General features: G+C 40.8%; 3 protein-coding genes across 3 annotated transcripts; 2 read left to right on the top strand and 1 right to left on the bottom strand.

Annotated features, from left to right (window-relative positions):
* The first annotated feature begins 475 nt into the window (after window positions 1-475).
* Window positions 476-7,674, top strand: LOC112577280. Its single transcript, XM_025260332.1, has 3 exons — window positions 476-1,357; window positions 3,487-3,743; window positions 4,071-7,674. The coding sequence occupies exons 1-3, from the start codon at window positions 1,282-1,284 to the stop codon at window positions 5,241-5,243; spliced, it is 1,506 nt and encodes a 501-aa protein (XP_025116117.1). The 5' UTR covers window positions 476-1,281; the 3' UTR covers window positions 5,244-7,674.
* On the bottom strand, window positions 6,312-14,510 carry LOC112577279 (Bardet-Biedl syndrome 4 protein-like). The gene is made up of 14 exons (XM_025260331.1): window positions 14,487-14,510; window positions 14,276-14,344; window positions 13,822-13,921; window positions 13,531-13,674; window positions 13,129-13,240; window positions 12,796-12,868; window positions 11,987-12,040; window positions 11,678-11,805; window positions 11,211-11,265; window positions 10,529-10,750; window positions 10,069-10,240; window positions 9,643-9,712; window positions 8,868-9,006; window positions 6,312-8,421 (listed from the first exon to the last, which is right to left on the bottom strand). Exons 2-14 carry the CDS (start codon window positions 14,318-14,320, stop codon window positions 7,783-7,785), a joined length of 1,953 nt encoding a protein of 650 aa, XP_025116116.1. The 5' UTR covers window positions 14,321-14,344; window positions 14,487-14,510; the 3' UTR covers window positions 6,312-7,782.
* Window positions 14,511-14,557: 47 nt separating this feature from the next.
* Window positions 14,558-17,575, top strand: LOC112577281 (G-protein coupled receptor 12-like). Its single transcript, XM_025260333.1, has 2 exons — window positions 14,558-15,151; window positions 15,629-17,575. Exons 1-2 carry the CDS (start codon window positions 15,097-15,099, stop codon window positions 16,462-16,464), a joined length of 891 nt encoding a protein of 296 aa, XP_025116118.1. The 5' UTR covers window positions 14,558-15,096; the 3' UTR covers window positions 16,465-17,575.
* Window positions 17,576-17,913: the final 338 nt, after the last annotated feature.

Raw genomic sequence — 17,913 nt, 5'->3', positions numbered from 1 at the left:
TGTCCTAAGTCCTACCCCAATGTGCATGCTGCTTAGCACTAAGGTTTGTCCATGCACGCGGGCTCCAGACCAACTGTATCTATTGGACAGTCGTCGGTGAAAACATTCTTTTACTTTCTGAGGTGGGGGAGGGGAAGAGGGGGAGCGGTCCGGTGTCACTAACACAATGGGGATTGGCTTTCCTGGTTTCAGATCTCGTCTGAAGTAGAGCAGTCACTGGAAATGGTCAAGCAAAGTCTTATTTGTTCTTTTCACCTTCCATCTACCCATTAGAGACTAGTTCTGGACTTGTCTCACAAAACTGCTCAAAACTTTCAGCAATGCAATTGTCTCCTCGTTAACCATCAAGTTACATGTATGATCACTCGTCTTAGCCCCTGTCTTCGCGGTGTTCACACCTTCTGGCTAGCGAGCAAGCGCCGTTAGTGGGTTCTGTCGCCACAGGGGCAGTCATCTGGGTACTGGCAATCTGGCTACACCTGATGTTCTCACAGTACGGGTCTTGAAACTTTCTAACAAAGAGGACGATTTGTAAGTGACAGCAGAGAATAAAGACCGCAGTCATACCGACAGAAAAAAGGGAGAAAGTTCTTTCAATACAAGGTGACAGTTGGTTGGGCAGAGTGCGAAACGAGTCAATGATTCTTTGACAGGGTGTCTTCAGTATGCGTCCGCATTTCCAAGGCCTGTATTCGCGGTTAACACAAAGAACAGTGTTACTGTCTTGAATCTGTAAGCATTCCCCAAAAGCAAGTTAAATAATAATCTTCACTGTTTTGCTACTAGAGGGATTTTTAACCTCCTTGCCAAACTTGAATCGTTTGGTGGACGACGAGAGGCTTTGATCTGGTAATACCTTGACACAAGAAGATTACCATTACTTATAATTATCCGGTCAGATGTTAGAAGGACCAATGCGAGGTAAGGGACATTGTCCTTTATTTCGAGTGTTGTCGGACTTTGAAGAAGTCTGAAGTCACAACCACCATGAAGCAGACGACATTTCTATGGAGGAAGACCTTTCAGTCTGTCAACGTCATTTGCAAGACGTTTGGAAGTTTTGAACCGTCTTCGATAGACAGCGATCTTCGACTGCTGGAACAAACATGGTCATATCAAGATTCTTTCACTGGGGATTGTATTGAGAAAAACAATTACTGTCCTAGAAACAACAACAGCAGCTCACTGAGGATAAAGATGATTGAACAACAGCAACAATCATGTCGAAGGTCTCAGATGTGACAGTCGGTATCCAAGGGAGTAATTTTGGAGTGACAGCACATGACCAGAACAATGACCTCTGTGACTCTACCTTACGTCACCGTCAGCCTCGCTTCGACTTTGGCATCAGCACAGAGTGAGTCGATGCATCTTCAGTTATCTCCTTTCTTTTTTTTCAAACTTTGTTGTCTTTCTTTCCCATTCCAATCACTCTTTCTTGTTGTCTATTCCTTTTATCAGCAATCATCCTGCCTTTCTTGGGTGGGGGCGGGGATTGTTATTTGTTACAGCTACACTTATGCAGATTGTGTTCATAGTTCCCACACCTTTGGGTGCTTATATAAAATGAATATGTCAGAAACTTAGAAAAAGATGTTCAACTAAAGCACCTCCACTCTCCCACCCACAACAACGACCAGCTGGCAAATATTCTCCCGAAGCAGTCTCGATTTAGTGATAATATCAAAGTTTCTCTCATGTAGCTCAAAGCAAATGAAGATGTCGCTAGTGTCGCAAAACAAACAGAGAAGGTATGTAGTAGTTTGAGAAAAGACTGGGCCATTGTACACTTGCCAAAGTGCAGTTTGTCAAAGGTAAAGGTCAGGCTGTGGTGTGTCGCACCTTTGTGCTTGTTGTCAAGGGCTGTCGCGTCCTATGACTACAAGCACGTGACTACAAGCACCTGTGCGTTCTGGTTCACTGATTCCCTGCACCTGACAACAGGCTTTCGTGCGGGTGGCGTGTGCACTTTCGTTTTCTCTAATTAGCTGAAAGTAACGTTTGTCTCAAAGACTTACAGATACACACAGACATGCACGCAGGCACACACACACACATGAATGTAAACACGCATTCATTTAAGTTGATGGTAAATACACTCAGAGTTTATGATTAAATCTTTATTCTACTATTATTACACAAAATGACAGCTTAACCATTCCTCGATCTGGAAAAAGTTTGTTCTTTCCTGAAATTTGCAGGCTGTGCTTCCTTGGAAAAATAAACTTGGTCGTTTCACCTTCTGTCCATTTATACAGACACCCTATTTGTCGCACCTGTGTGGGGTGGGCGGGTAGGTTATAAATGCAATGCCAATAGTGCATGGAAACTGTGGTAGACAATGCTTCCGAGGACGAACTCGTTTAATATTTTCTTCCCATACCCCGGGCTTGTTTGTCCTCAATATGAACTTAGCACCTCATTGATTCTGGTTTGCCGTACGAGAATATCTTCTCTTCATGAGACGTGAAACTATAAAAATGTTAACCAGTTCTCTCCCTGTTTAAAACAAATTGAGAATTAGAATAATGTGTTTTAACAGAAAATAATGTTTAGAGGCACTAAAATAATTTTCTATATACTAAAGTTGAGAAATAAGGTTTTATATAAACTAAAGAATTGCATTCCAAATTCAACAGACAAATTTTAGTAGTTTTCAAAGTTTGAGCTGTACTGCAATGCGTTCAAAGGCGTGAGTTAAAAGGCATTATTTGATTTGACACCCACAAATCTCAGGGTACATGGATACCCGAGCGGCGTTTAACAGTCCCGTCTGGTAAATCGTGCTTTTGGATAGTGTTGACTCATGAATAGCTGCCAGATCGTAAAACCATTCTTTTTGTCACGTGCATGGCATTTCTCGTCCTGCTTGTGACACGTTGTGGCGGCTTTGTTCAGCGCTTGAAAGACTCAAAGTAAAGACTACAATGATCAATGCCATCAGACACGTCTGGGCTTTGGTGGGCCCGTTGTATTACTCAGACCCAACTATCACTTGGAGAAAGCATAAAACTTCTCTTCCATCTGGTAACATCCCTATTCGTGTGTGTGTGTGTGTTCACCTTTCAGGTATGATTGCGCGAGGTCCAATGAATGATGATTCACCACGTGGCCCCTTAAAGAACAACAATCCAACAAGTCTGTTCAAACAATAAGCTTATTTAAGATATTATTTTTATTCTAAAAAATGTGGGGAGATGGAGGTGCTACGGTGTGAATGTAGTCCCAATAGTGCTTGTGAACTGTGGCAGACAATGCTTCCGTGGACGAACTCTTGTCAAATGTTTGGTTTCCATACTCCAGGCTTGTTTGTCCTCAGTACGAACTTAGCGACTCTTATTGATTGCGTGGAAGGTTTGTAGGTGTTGCGAGGTTCTGTCAATTCAACTGTAGAAAGAAAGAGAGAAAATTAAGCGAGATAATACTTAGGCTGATTATCCCCCCATTTATATTACACTGATTACCTCCCATTCACGTTTCGCACAGACTCATCAAGCACCAACACAGATAACGGCTACCAGAAGGTGCTCATCACCGTAGGCGTCATGGTCGGCGCCGTCGCCATCGCTTTCATCATTGCCAAGATCGTCGACTACTGCTACGACCACACTATCGCCACTCGAGACGACGCCAGCGACATCAGCGAGCACACGCGCAACCTAATCAGAGCGCGCCTAGTCGTTGCCCAGCTACAGAAGAAAGTCCAAAAGAACGAAGACAACGACCTGGAGCGCCATAGAAAGGTTCTATCGAGATGTCGTTATATTCTATTTGTTCTTATCTGTGTGTCTGTCATTTTTTAAGTGTTATTTTCTTTACTGATCGTCCATCGCACTATATCCCTAAAGAATAATGACCTCTCAACACGTTTATTTATATGAACGTCTCTGCTTAAGCTTGTCTAACTCGATTCTCCGTCTTTTCCACTTTGTCTTCCCAGTCCGCTTTTCCATTTGTCTTTGGCTGTTCCTCCCTTTGTTCTTTCTGTCACTGTCTTGTCTTCATCCTTGAGTTTGTGTGCATCTCCTTGTCTGTCTCATCCTAGATTTCTTTCTTCTTCTTCTTCCAAGGTGTTGCGCGTGTGGTCGGAGAAGGGAAAACTGTCGCGCAAGATTGCAGACCAGCGTCGAAGCGAGGAGCAGAAGAAGGAGACGGCCAAGCGCCATGAGCTGATGGTCAACCTGGACGGCGCCATGGACGACAGCAAGCTGAAGGCCAGTCTGGAACACGCTGCCGCTAGCCTGCTCGTCGTGTCCGAGGCTGACTCGGTCAAGCGATCCCCAGGTGTAAGAAGACTGAGACGAACTGTCCTCGGTCTTGGCCCCGAGGCGCCAGAGCAGGCAGGCAGCAGGACTCGGACTCCGAAAGTCAGCATTGTCGTGACGGAAGCTCCGGACGATGGGCTTCAATCCGTCGATTCTCGCGAAGGCTCGACGCCAAACAGCTCTGAGAGCGAACCTGTGCCGGAAATGCATCGACCTCAAGTTGAACCTGAGAAGGCTGATGGCGTTCCTGTACAAACAGAAGGTGACACGACTTCAGTAGCTTCTGAGGGCAAAAATCTTCCCGCAGAGAAAGCCGAAGCTCAAATCCCGCCCGTAGAGAATATTCTCATTTCAGAGGAAACTTTCATAGATCAAAGTTGTGACCGTACTGCGGTTCCACTGACCACAGAGAATCACCAAATTCCGATAACGGATGAAGCCGAGAAAAACGTGAAAGAGTTACAAACATCCCGAGATCAACCCTCCGCGACATCCGACATAATCCAGGTGACTGCTGCCAAGATCGAGGAAACCAAAACCGGTGCTGACGCAAACAAATCCGTGAAGAAAAGAGACACGGGTACAAGCAGACCTGCTAGTCGTCCAGTGACTCCCATTTCTAGACAGGGCCTCCCGATGGTCCTCCCAACTGGTGTGACGTCACGTACCGACGACCGCTTCCGTCGCGCGCACTCGGCCAAGAACGCGACTGTGAACCAGACAGAGTTCAACCGCAGTGCCACCGCCCACGCGCGCGACAAACCTCGACCGAAGTCGCAACAAGGCGTTCCCAAGACCACCTCATTTAAAACACTAGCAGCAGTGTACAGAAACACCACAGGGCTACAAGTGCACAGACCTGTCACCGCCAAGAAAATGTCGAACAACGATAGTGATGACATAGCCCGACCATCACAGAGCAGTGAAAAAACAAACCAGCGACTCTCAGATAGAGGGAAAAGTGCGAAGTCGAGATGATGTTTCTAAAAAAATACATGAAAATCGATTCAGTGTGGAAGGCAATATTTAATAAAAGTTTCTAGGAGACCATCACGCCAAAGAGTCACACAGCAAGGATGCGGGGGAGGGAGTGGGAGATAAAACGTGGAGGTGAGTGCAAGGAGGTGACCGTTGCTACCGACGATCGGATTGGTCGATGGACACTACAATGTTGATGCTTTGGACAACAACGGAGAGTCTCGTCATGACATAAGCATGAGTGATGTATAAACATCAAGTCTGTAATGGCATATGTGCGACTTGTGCTATGGTTTCACAGTGTATCGCTACAAATATATGTGAACATTAGTAGTCAGGCATTTGAATGAGGAGTGAGGCACACAAAATGTAAGGAAATATTACAGAATAAGTTTGAGATATAGTTTATTGGCGGAGAGGAGAGTAATTATGGGTAAGGGAATTGGAAACATCGGTACCCAGAGAAACCGTCCTGAAGTCAGACTAGAAGTGCCATACTGTGTCTGCTGTGATGCCATGAAGATGACAGGCAAGATGAAGTATGTTATGTCTGCTGTGATCCTATAAAGACTAGAAGTGGCATGCTATGTCTGCTGTGATGCCATGAAGATGACAGGCTAGATGAAGTATGTTATGTCTGCTGTGATCCTATAAAGACTAGAAGTGGCATGCTATGTCTGCTGTGATGCCATGAAGACTGAAGACTTGAAGTGATAGACTGGTTGTACACATTGTGTGATGACAAAACTTCTACAAGCCAGCATGCATATGATAAAGTTCTTTTTAACATTCTTACTAATTTCATGTTAAAGTCCAAAAAGACGTGATCCTGTAAGGGGGACCAAAAAAAGGCTCAAAACACAGGAAGAGTTAAAGAGTGTGCATGAGAGAGAAAGAAAGAGAACACACTCTTTTCAATTTATTTATATATATTTTTGATGTCAGATATAGTGAACATCTCACTTCTCACCAACATACCTCCAACTGAGGTCACACAATGCCATGTTTAATGTGTGACATGTAATGTCACAAAATACTCCATTTCGGTTTTTTTAACATAATGCACCATTGTGATCCTTAAACAAGTTTATTCGTCTGAAAGTTTTGTTTAGGTCAATAATATGGAAATAACCACATACATGAATATAAACACCATCTTTTTATTCCTGGTTTTCTCAGATGTGTGTGTTCTCGGATCTACTTATGTTTGAGTACTGTTTCGTTAGTGTCGTGAAGGAATGAGCTTTCCGCTCGTCAAGTTTCATACAAAGTAAAATTAATTTTTTTCAAAATGTCAAAACTTTCAGGCAGCACAACCTTGAAACAATATTTTATGATGATAGTACGTAGAGCACAGTGCATAAATTGACTGCATATAAAGCACAAACAGGTAACAAGCACACCCTGCCATAGCTTCATTCACAAAATCGATGGACGGAGCTTTTCAATTCTGCAGAGAAGCATGAAATGACAGTATGAACAAAAATAAGCCAGATTAAACACTGAAAGTCAGGTCCCCACGACAGATAACTAGGTCCTGCCTTGCTGGTTGGTTGGGAGGGAAAGTGCTTCGACTAGAAGAGATCTCACACTCTGAGAAGTATGTAAAGTTAAAAACTGTTCTTACATCATTGTAAGAACATGCACACTGCAACACTTTAAAATCACCTCATCAGAAATTTGGAAAGAAGTAAGCTGAGGCTGACCTGAATGACCTCACATCTGTAATCAACATGCAGTAAGTTACCTACTCCAATTGAATTGATGTGTTTGTCAAGGGGAGAGCAGCACATCCCTCTTGACAGATCTGGCTGTAACAGGCACAAAATGACATCTGCAGGGTGAAGAGACTTCTTTGGAGTTGGACACAGCCTGGAACATGCACATGGTAACTCCTTATAATACTGATGGTGTAGCAATGGCAGCAGGCATTACAACATGCGTAGTTGTTTCAGCAACACCTGAGACAAAGGATCATGTGACTTCCTGACCACTTTATTCTTGTCTATTGCTGCCTCTGTGCCTTCACAGACTGGAGAGACCGATGACATGAAACACTCATTGATGTTGACATGCACATGAAATACTGATATTTCAGGACAAATGAGCCTCAAATTCAAATTTCTAAATTTAATAATCACTGAAAAATAATTCCTCAGCATTGTTATAAATAAGACAAAGATCACGAAGGTGGGACCATAATATGACCAGATTGCTTATAGTTCTCTGATATTTAACACTTTACCAATGAACTTTTCATTAAGTCACAACTGAAATATGATCAAACTTCACAACCTCAGAAAATAACCTCAGAATACAAAATAAACCCTGTACCCTGCAATCTGTGCAACTTGTGTTTCTACATGCTCTCTACATGTGACTGTGCTATGTCAGTAAATTATTTAAAATGACTTGACAGCCATAGAGTAAATAACAAGAAAATTTCAACAATTCCCCCACCCCCCAAAAAAAACCCCACTTCATACTACCCAAATAGTGTACAGTCTTCTATATGAGGGTGTCAAAGTCCATTTCTCTTTCACATGGCACGCTGCTTCACAGTCTCAATTTGCTCCTCAATCTCTTCACATTCATTGTCATCATCATCCTCTGGATCATGGGCAGGTGGTAATGGTGCGCGGCTCAAGGCAGGCAAGGCTCCTCCCCTGGTACTTGACCCATGTGTCAAGGGTGCCAGCCCACCTCTGGTTACACTTCTCTTCATGGGCATGGCATAGAGGGCATCTGGTGCAGTTTCCTCTACTGTGGGAGAGGCCAGAATTTCGGGGTCAAGGCCAGTTGTTGTAGCCATTCTAGTGAGTGGGGCTGGTGATGAAGGCAGGCCCAAAGGAGTCCGCAGTTGGCTGCGGTCTAGATTCTCAAAACCTTGGAGTGGCAGCTGGCTGAGATTGTCTGCTCCTGTCTGAGAGCTGTCATCTGCTTCAGAGCTAGCAAGGTTGTGGTTGTTGTTCAAGTCATTCCTGGTTCCTTCTCTACTAGGCACAGCATAGGCACCCTGGCGCTCAGCATCGTTGCTGATGTTGTCAACAGAAGGTGGCACTGGTGTTGGTGTTGGTGTCTCGCCGACTGGGGGCCCAGAGGGCTGGGCTGGTTGTTTCCACACCAAATTTTCTCCAACCTGTAGTACGGGGCCCAGCTTGGATGCCAAATCCAGCACCTGTGAGGTTACAAAGAAAAGTGATTAGAAAGCTCTGTAAGGATGCTCTGCCACCGGATAATTTTCAGCTGGCTGTTGATTTTTTGGCCAACCAGTCACTTGCAACCATATTTCCCTTTCATTTTACCTATATCAAGCTTGTCTGTGTGACATACCATGGGGTTGGTCAATAAGGAATCTGTCAAATATAATGCTTATAAAATGTGATGGTGTACTTGCATGGTTTGGTTTCGTGACTTGAACTGAGAAAAGACTGCTGCATAATAAGCTCTCACAAGCAGGCTGTCTACAACAACTGTCAATACTACAAACCTAAGCATTTGGAAATCATGACATATGGAAGGAAAGTCCAATGAAAAATATGAGCCATCTCGCACCCTCATCATCAAGCGATGTACTAAAGATACAACAGAAACTGAACACAATCATCATTAAGGCATGCCTACAGCTTGGTCTACAGGTTGCTGGCTTTGTTTGGGGGCCCTCAGAAGTTGCTCAAAAGTGGAGAACTGCTTGGCTGCCTGCTTTCGCTGTCCGCTGTTGTACAGAAACACGCAGTAGTTGAGGGGAATGGTTGGGTCGGTTCTGGAGACAAATAAAGCACCCCTTTGAAAGCAAAGAAGCTGAAATAGTTACACTATATCTTATGAATCAATCAAAAAAGAATATGGATTTTGGGGAGTTTTTGAAATCAGAAAATATTTGCCTAACAGACAACTAAAATCACCACATAACGATGTCTTCTCTTTTCATCATACAAATAGCGCACTATTACAGTATGAATGATTTTAATGCTTATCCATTCCTCAGCATTTCTCATCATATCCAATATATGCCGATTGCCTCCAGTGGTTCAGTCCAGAAATTCTTGATCAAAAGAATCTGAGTGGATACATTACTAAATCTGGCATTTACAGTATGGGCATCTTGGCCTGCGAGCTGGCCAATGGACAAGCACACCTTATAAACATGCCTTTTACTCAGATGCTGCTTGATAAAATCAATGGAACAAAGCCTAAGCTAGCTTATTTTACCATCATGGGAGAGTTCCTCATACTTCCTCAATTCCAGAATTGACAACTGTATAGCATTTATCATGTATGTGTGGTGTTCTTTGTGTAAAGTCCTTTGAGTTCACCTTAATGGTGGAGAAAGGTGCTATAGAAATCATCATCAATATAATACCATATCTAACAAAAATTAAAGAAAAAATATATTTACGGGTCCAGCTTCACAGCCTGTTCATAGGACTGAAGAGCATTGTCCATATCTTCTAGATGAGTTAAAGCAACTGAGGAAGAAATCATGATTTAGAAAAACGGGAGACTGTACTTCTTAAAAAATAAGGTTTCATCCCAACAATAAGAAAAATATTACACAACGGATGCCAAAATATCTATCAGTGAAAAGCTTGCCAGGGCAACAAGAACCTAAACAACATAATAACTTACAATAATATCTAAAACAAACTCTCAAGCCATGAGATGTCCTTTGCTTTATTCAACTGTATTCTTGTTGTGCATTTTGATAAATTTCACAGTTTTACTTGAGTGCATTTTTTATGCATGTTCAGAAAGTTTACAGATAAATAAGGCCCTGGTTATGTATGCTGTACCCTCTGAGAATTGTATCAACCTTGTTACTTACCAGCCAGCAACATGTAAAGGTGAGCCATTTTGGGACGCAGGTTGATGGATGCAGACAAAAAGTGGAAGGCTGAGGCATACTGCTGCATGGTCAGATGCACCAAGCCCAGATTGTAGAGAATTTTCCAGTCAAACGGTGCAAGGTAGTTAGCTCGCTTTAGGCAACTGATTGCCTGCAATTAAGCAGCACATTTGAAATCAACTCTATGTGTGTGTATATGTGTTTGTGAGTGTGTACGCATGTATATGTAACTGTATGGTTGCACGCAGGTATTTCATAGGTATAAAACACAACAAGAAATATATAATATGCTAATTTGGAATTTCTATTTATACTGTAGTTTTATCTTTCTAGACAAAGCATATACAAGCTAAGCAACACAAAAACTTTATTTAAAACAAAAACAAACACATACTTAAGCATACTTTCAGTGAGAAAAAAAAAAAAAAAACAAACTCACTGCAACATATTTTTTCTTGCCAAAGAAGCACATGCCCACATTGTTCCACAGTGGGGGACTCTCTGGTGTGTTGACACCGAGGATGCGATATTTTGTCAAAGCTACATCAAAATCATTGTGACTCTGCATCATGCTGCCTGCAGCCATAATGGCTTTAGTGTGTGTTGGGTCAAATGTCAGAGCATTTCCCAAACTCTCAAATGCCTTCTGATACTGCCCAACCTGCCATATCAGCAAAGAAAACCTGAATATAACAACAGCACTAGATTTCCCAATGTTACACTAAAAAGACTAAATAGAATAAAAAAGGAAACAAACATCTCGACCTGCTGAAGAAAGTAAAATTAACAACATGGCTATTAAGCAGATATTTTCATCACATAATAATCTGCACTTTTTATCAGGTAACATAGCATTCACAAATAACCATTTGACATCCGTGTCATTTAATGTATATGCTAGCAGCATAATGCGTATTCAAAATATCTTTCAATCCTATTAAAAAAAAATAGTACAAAAATACTTTTTATTTTTCAAGTGTGCATCACACGTTCAAGCAATCAGCACACAGCCACATACATCAACACAGAAACATGCACAGATAAGTGAACTTGCAAATGTGAGTAAACTCTCAGCTTTAACTTTTTTCCCTCCCCTTGGTTCCAGAGGCTGTTTACTGAACCTGCATGTAAAGAAGCCCTAGAGTGGTCAACAGATCTGGATTCTCTGGCGAATGTCTGAAACAGATAATATCTTTTTTTATTATGCCACTATTAGTGGAGTAAAAATACACATTGAGAATGAAATATGATTTTTTAGATTTCTTTACAGACTCTGCCTTAATACTTATGTTCATGTTTTCATTTTTTTGATGTTAGTAGAAGAGGAATAATATCCAAAACATTTACCTGCATATGGGGCAGAATTTTAAATCAGAGTTTCTTTCTAGAAAAAACAAATTAATGGATGAAAAAGGCTGCATCTAAGCTCCTGTTCTGTCAGAGTAAATTAAATGTTAATAAATGGCAACATATTTCCCTAAATGAGAATATTTGTCATCAACATGTGTATGACTTGGCCTAATGTTCATTAAAAAAATTACAATCATTTTATATGATTATTTTTATTTGTACACAAACAGAAGCTTACTCCACAGCTGCTCGATAGACATCGATGGCATGTTTGATGTCTCCCTCCATCAAGAATATTTTGCCTAACATCACATAGGTCACTTCATGACGGCGATATTCCAGGGCATGATGCAGACACTGTTTAGCCTAGAAGAATCACAGGTCAAGGGGCACCAAAAAATAGCAAAATGCCTCAACACTATTGCATAAATCTAATTTTCTCAGTCTCTATTTGTCAGTTTTCTCTAACAAATGCACACACACACACATATCCATGAGCCTTTAGCTAACCAATCCAATGCTAGAAATGATTTAAAAGCACTCTAACCTTCTCAAAATCCCTCAGGTACATATAACAGACACCTTGGTTATGGGCCACTTCCTAGGAATAAAAACAAAAAGCCCACTTGATTAAGCATTTGTTTCATAAAAACACTCAACTCTAAGATGATGAAAGAAAACACTTTTCTTTGATTTCTAAAAGGAGTAAACTGCTTACAGTATTTTATTAAAACTGTATACTTTAATAACAATAAAAATAAAGCAAACATTTTAAAAGAATAAGACAAATATATATGTTTATTATGTAAATATGTATACTGACAAATTTGTGTACGGAGTAGATCGTCCTGCTCTCAAAGGAAGATTCACAAAACAAATACATTACCATCACTCAGCCATACATAAATAAAATGACAGCTCACACATATACCTGTTTTACAAATACACGTACATATATTAAACCAGTCAAGTTCATAACCATATGCACACACACACTAACAGACTACTTCATATTTTGGACTGGCAGAGGGAATAAAGCCGGCCATTATTGTACCTTTTTACATTAACAAGAGGGTTTTAAAGCATCTAGATAAGGGTAGGGAAAGTACTGAGTAAGGAACATCTAGATAAGGGTAGGGAAAGTACTAAGTAAGGAACTGCCCATCATCTTGGAGGATTTTTCTACTATGAGCTATAGTGCAATTACTGAAAATGTTATTAGACTGTTCAAAGGTGCACTGATCACTTTGTGTGACAGCTGGACAACCCTGTTTAACTGGCCATGATCTTTCATTCACAGGTTCCCAGACTTTCAAAAAAACAGTTGTTGAGATTGACAAAAAAGTCAATACTCACCCAGTCCCGCTCACTTAGTTTGGCTGCTTCATTGTAGACATCAATAGCTGCTTTGTGTCTGGCAAGGAGGAAACTGATGGAAAATTCCCAAGAACAGTTTGTAACATGCTTGAGTTGCCAAAAGAAATCCATTTATTTTTTTGGAATTATAAATAATCAATTGATATACATAATACTCATAAGGTGCACAGTTTTAAGTATATGCACATACACAGCAGTTACAAAATGTTACCATTGTTAAGGATCAGCTAATAAGTCTCTAACTAACAAAACAATACTTGACAACTATATTAGGAAAAGGAGAGGACTTTTAGTGTTTGATGAAGAACTTACAGAGATCGGGCCACTTGCTTGAGATTATCAGCACTATGGGGATTAAGAAGAGCGCATGTCTGAAAGAGTTCTAAAGACTCTTGAATCTTTCCTTCCTGTCTCAGAATCAGTGCTGTGACAAACATTCATGAAACACCAATCACAATATATCCATATTTTAAAAAAAAAATCTATTTTACTATTTCATATAGCTGAAACTGTCACTCAAATGATCTTGTGACAATTAGTCTAAATGGTAGAACAGGTAGATGAACAACTATATTTGAAAATGTTTCCTCTACCACAATGCTCCAGTATAATTACATTTAAAGATTAAAACTTCTTTACAATAGCAAAGAAGAAACAAAATAAACTGCAAAACAAAAAGTAACTGCAGCCCAGCAAGAAAACTGTGAAGCGTACCTTGTACATATACTGCATATTCACACATGCCGCTGCTCTCTCCCAGGACTTCTCGGATAAGGACTTTACATTTCTCAAATTCCCGTTGTACATAATGTAGGTGAATCAGCCAATTTTTTCTCTCAAAAAGGGGGATATCCGGAACTGTGAATAGCCAATGCAGATGATTGATATGTACAAGCATTGTTAATTTTAGATCGCATGTAAGTTACTGCATGGTGTTATTACTTTGTAATAAATACATACATACTCAAACACACACCATATCAAGTAAAATATAATAAAACAAACATTTCCTTGGTCGTGACTTTGATGGATCACTATGAACATTTGGCACATGGACTTCAGCAGTTGGAATCTTTGTTGTTTTAAGATCCTGGTCACGGTCATGCTGCAAAGTAAATATCAACATTGTCAAATTAGCACAGAAATGTTATCCAGTCCTGCATCTGTGCAGATACTTCGGAGTTCTTTGAAAAAATTAAAATAACATAATTATTATTCTACCTCTCGACAAATGCTTTCAAGAAATGCCGATTATTTATTTGTAACCAATTCAATCTACAGTTTTAGTTCTCTACATTTTCCTATAGCTATCGTAGTTTGCGATTAAGTCAACCCTAGTCTTATTGTCCGTATGCAAATTTATTTTATTGTTGATAAATTGATATAATTATTAATTATTTTAAACGTCTAGACAGTTTTTGCATAGATCGGCATACCACAAAGCACAATAAAACCCTACCGTTGTTAAGGCCGCCGCCTCTACGTTTACAGTCTCGTCAGCCATGTTGAAAATATGTGACGGCTCGCACTGAATGAAAGTAAAGTAAAAGTAAAGCGAGAAGGACTGAAATTGATCGATGTAGCAAGAACACAATACGTAAAGGAAATATATAGAGAAATATTTTATTTATAAAAGACTGTAAATATTGATCGATGACAATTTTACTAACTAGGACTGAGAGAAGAGTGTTTCCCCTTTGTTGAGTTCTTCTGTTGCTGAAGTACATAAAAAGTATAAAAGTAATGTTACTTCAAGTGTTCACGGAGATGTGTGGGTTGGACAAACGGAAGATATTTTTCCTTCAGTTCTAAAAGTTAATTTTTTTAAATGTAGATCAAATTTTCTTAGATGTCAGATACAACAATAAACATTGGCTGATCAATTGCTAGGCAACAATAAGAGGACATATGCCCTCTGGCTATGTAAATGACCAGAAATAAAGAAATTCCGTTTTAATTTTCTCTCTCAAGCAGGCTCGCGCGCACACACACACACATTTCATTTCTGTCACACTTGTCTGAGTGTGGGTTCTAGTTTTTTTTCCATACTTTGAAGGTGCGCGTATGTGTGTTCTAAAGACTGAGTAAAATTAAGTGCAAGATATTATCTTTCCATGATGTTGGTCTAGCTTGCCAGATTCAACTCGGATCCATCTAGTAGTTGAGCACGTGCGCGTCATCATCCTCGTCGTTAGCCTTATTGTCCTCACTTATCAATGATTCATATTATCAACAACAGCAACAGCACCTTCAGCATTACCAGTGTTCCAGCACTAGATCATGTGCGAAAGAATCAATGACCAGCATCCTCAATTAGTGAGGAAAACAGACGTTGGTAAGGTCACAGCTGGGCTTATCTCTTAACATTTTAATTTGTAACACGAAATGAATCATTTTTTTTAAAATTTGTAATAATATATTGCTTCATGACTTCCTGTCATGCATTCTCTGTAATACCTCACTTGATCATCCGCGCGGCGCCTGCGGAATTTCAGTAACTAAAGACACGAACAGACCTGGGGTCAGCGTCACAGACGGCTTTTTATCATCCTCCGATTATTGGTGGATCCAGGTTTAAAACACCTGCAAAAAGTTGCGGTACCTGGAAATCAGACACAGGGAGACAGGGAAGAGTTTATGAAGCCCTAACCTGTGCACTCTGAACATAAGAAAACTTTTACTTCAGTAGACGCATCGCGAAACTTTCATTCCGAGATGCAAAACTCGACAGAACCCTCAAACCCGGTCGTCTCCACTGATACATTTTTGTACTATTTTCAGGTAATCTTCAATGTGGGATTTCTGTTTCCAGTCTTAACCTTCAGCAACGGCCTCATAGTGTTGGCTGTGATCACGACGCCGCACTTTCGAAGCTTGACTTACCTGCACATCTGCAATGTCGCGGTGGCAGATTTTGGTGTAGGCCTCGGCGCCCTCCTTTCAGGAGCATGGCCGATGTGCAGCATGGACGGGGCCGCATCTGCGTATTACATCGCAAACACTACATGCAGCTACTCGGCGGCCATGGCTTCTCTACTGTGTCTGCTGCTGTTAGCCATAGACAGGCTTGTCTACATCGTTTATCCTTTCGTCTACATCAAGCCACGAACAGCCAAGCTGCTGAAGTTTGCCATGGCCGCAGCCTGGGGATTGTCCATTTTTTCAGGAACAATGCCTTTGCTGTTGTGGGGCTCTTCCACTGGAAAGTGCATCATTGGAAGCGTCGACCTGGATTATTACCACTCTGCATTCCCCGGCATCTTCCTCCCCGTCTCTGTCATCTCCACCGCATGCTACTTGAAGATTATCGCCGTCTCCCGCGACCAGCAGAGGCGGGTGGCTCAGTCCTGGACAGTGGCCGGCCACAAGGTGATTCTTCCATCGAAGGCCAAGTCTATCACAGTTTTCTTTCTCATCAACACCGTCTTCGTCTTGTGTTGGATTCCGTTTACACTGGACACTATAATTTCCACCTGTGAATACAGGTCTTTGCAGCGCCGTGAACTTCTGTTCTGTATTGGAAACTTCAGCTCCGTTCTGAACGTTCTTTTGTACTCCTGGAAGAGCAAAGAGATGCGAAAAATTTACAGACGATTGTTGTGCTGTGGTCAGAAACAAGAAACTAACTGTCCTGGCAATTTCTCGTAAGACTGACATCACTGTTATCGTTTGATTCCTTGTCTATCGCTGTGCAGGCTTTGGGGTCAACCTGAGAGAACTCTGACCTCAAGCAGAACTCGAAGCGAAAGAAAATAAGACCTGAATCGGTCTCTCAAGCTCAGAGACTTCCCATCTCGGCGCCATAAAGAGTCTAGGGAATTCTTTACATGATTTTATCTAAATTTAGGATAGCTTATTAGAATGCTTTGTGTTTGGAGTCCATTGTATTTATCACGTCAATAGATATGATGTTTTGAAATGAATGTGTTATCACAGATATATGGATTGAATCTTTATTAAAGCAAATCCTGACTTAGAGATTTTGAATAAACTATTCGTTTCTAACACATGGAGAGAAACGAGGATTATTTTAGACCATATTTAATGATTTTAACAATCTTGTCATCAATATTTGTATTTTGTGAACCCTTGAATGCAGAATGTATCAGTTTGTTAATACCTCATGAGAGTAAAAAGAATAGAGAAACTATTAAAAAAAAGGCTGTACATATTACATATTACACATCAAAAGAACTTTGGAATCTTATTCAAAGCTAACCCTAGTGTAAAATTACTTTTAAAACTCTGGGTTTCATTCATTCGCATAATTTGATGATCTGGGCAAATAAAACCATTCAGATCCTTGTGAAATTCAAACTGTTGACAGTATTTTGCTCTGCTTTGACTAGAGCTCTATGGCAACACCACATCTGTAAAATAAGCGCCCTGCTCGTGGGCGGCTAAACAAGATCGTCCAGCTATCAGGCAAAGTGATCGGCACACAATTGCACAATCTAGATAACAGTATCTGTCATTGCTCTACCCCGCTAGTAACCTCGCCTCACGCTCCGTCCAGCGGAGTCACGTGGTACCACATGGGTCAACCTTGTCCACCAAGTCTTTTGTTCCTGCCATGCAGCTTTGACAATAATTTGTATTCAGATAAGACAATGCATTGATTGCAAGGCTGTGTAATAAATTAAAGATATTAAACGGTTTGTTAGTAACAATACAGTGTGCTTCTATTGCACGTGATTCCAGGACGAGGCTGGCTCTCCGCGCTTTACATTAAACTGTTTTGATTGAAAATTTAACTAAGTGTTCTGAATGATGCTGACCTAAACGATGCTTGAATACAATATAATGATTACATACTGCATCAAATGTTTTTAAATGATGGGGATGAAAAATAGTAATTTGTGGTGATGCTAATTGATCTTTCACTCATCTGTAATCATACTTCCTTACAGGGTCGCGAGCTCGACGTACATCACAAAAAACATTAAAAGGGAGAATTGTGATATGACAGTCGTGTGAAGTGGAAGTAGAACGGATGCACAGAGTCTGGTGGTGTTTTTCACAGTTCAAGATGTCAGATTTAAATAGATCCCTACTCCATAAAAGCAATGATATCATCAGGAAACAATAATTATTACA

Source organism: Pomacea canaliculata, linkage group LG12, assembly GCF_003073045.1.
Source record: "Pomacea canaliculata isolate SZHN2017 linkage group LG12, ASM307304v1, whole genome shotgun sequence".
NCBI lineage: Eukaryota > Metazoa > Mollusca > Gastropoda > Architaenioglossa > Ampullariidae > Pomacea > Pomacea canaliculata.
The sequence above is the reverse complement of the archived record's forward strand: the minus strand, read 5'-3'. Positions and strand labels throughout refer to the sequence as shown.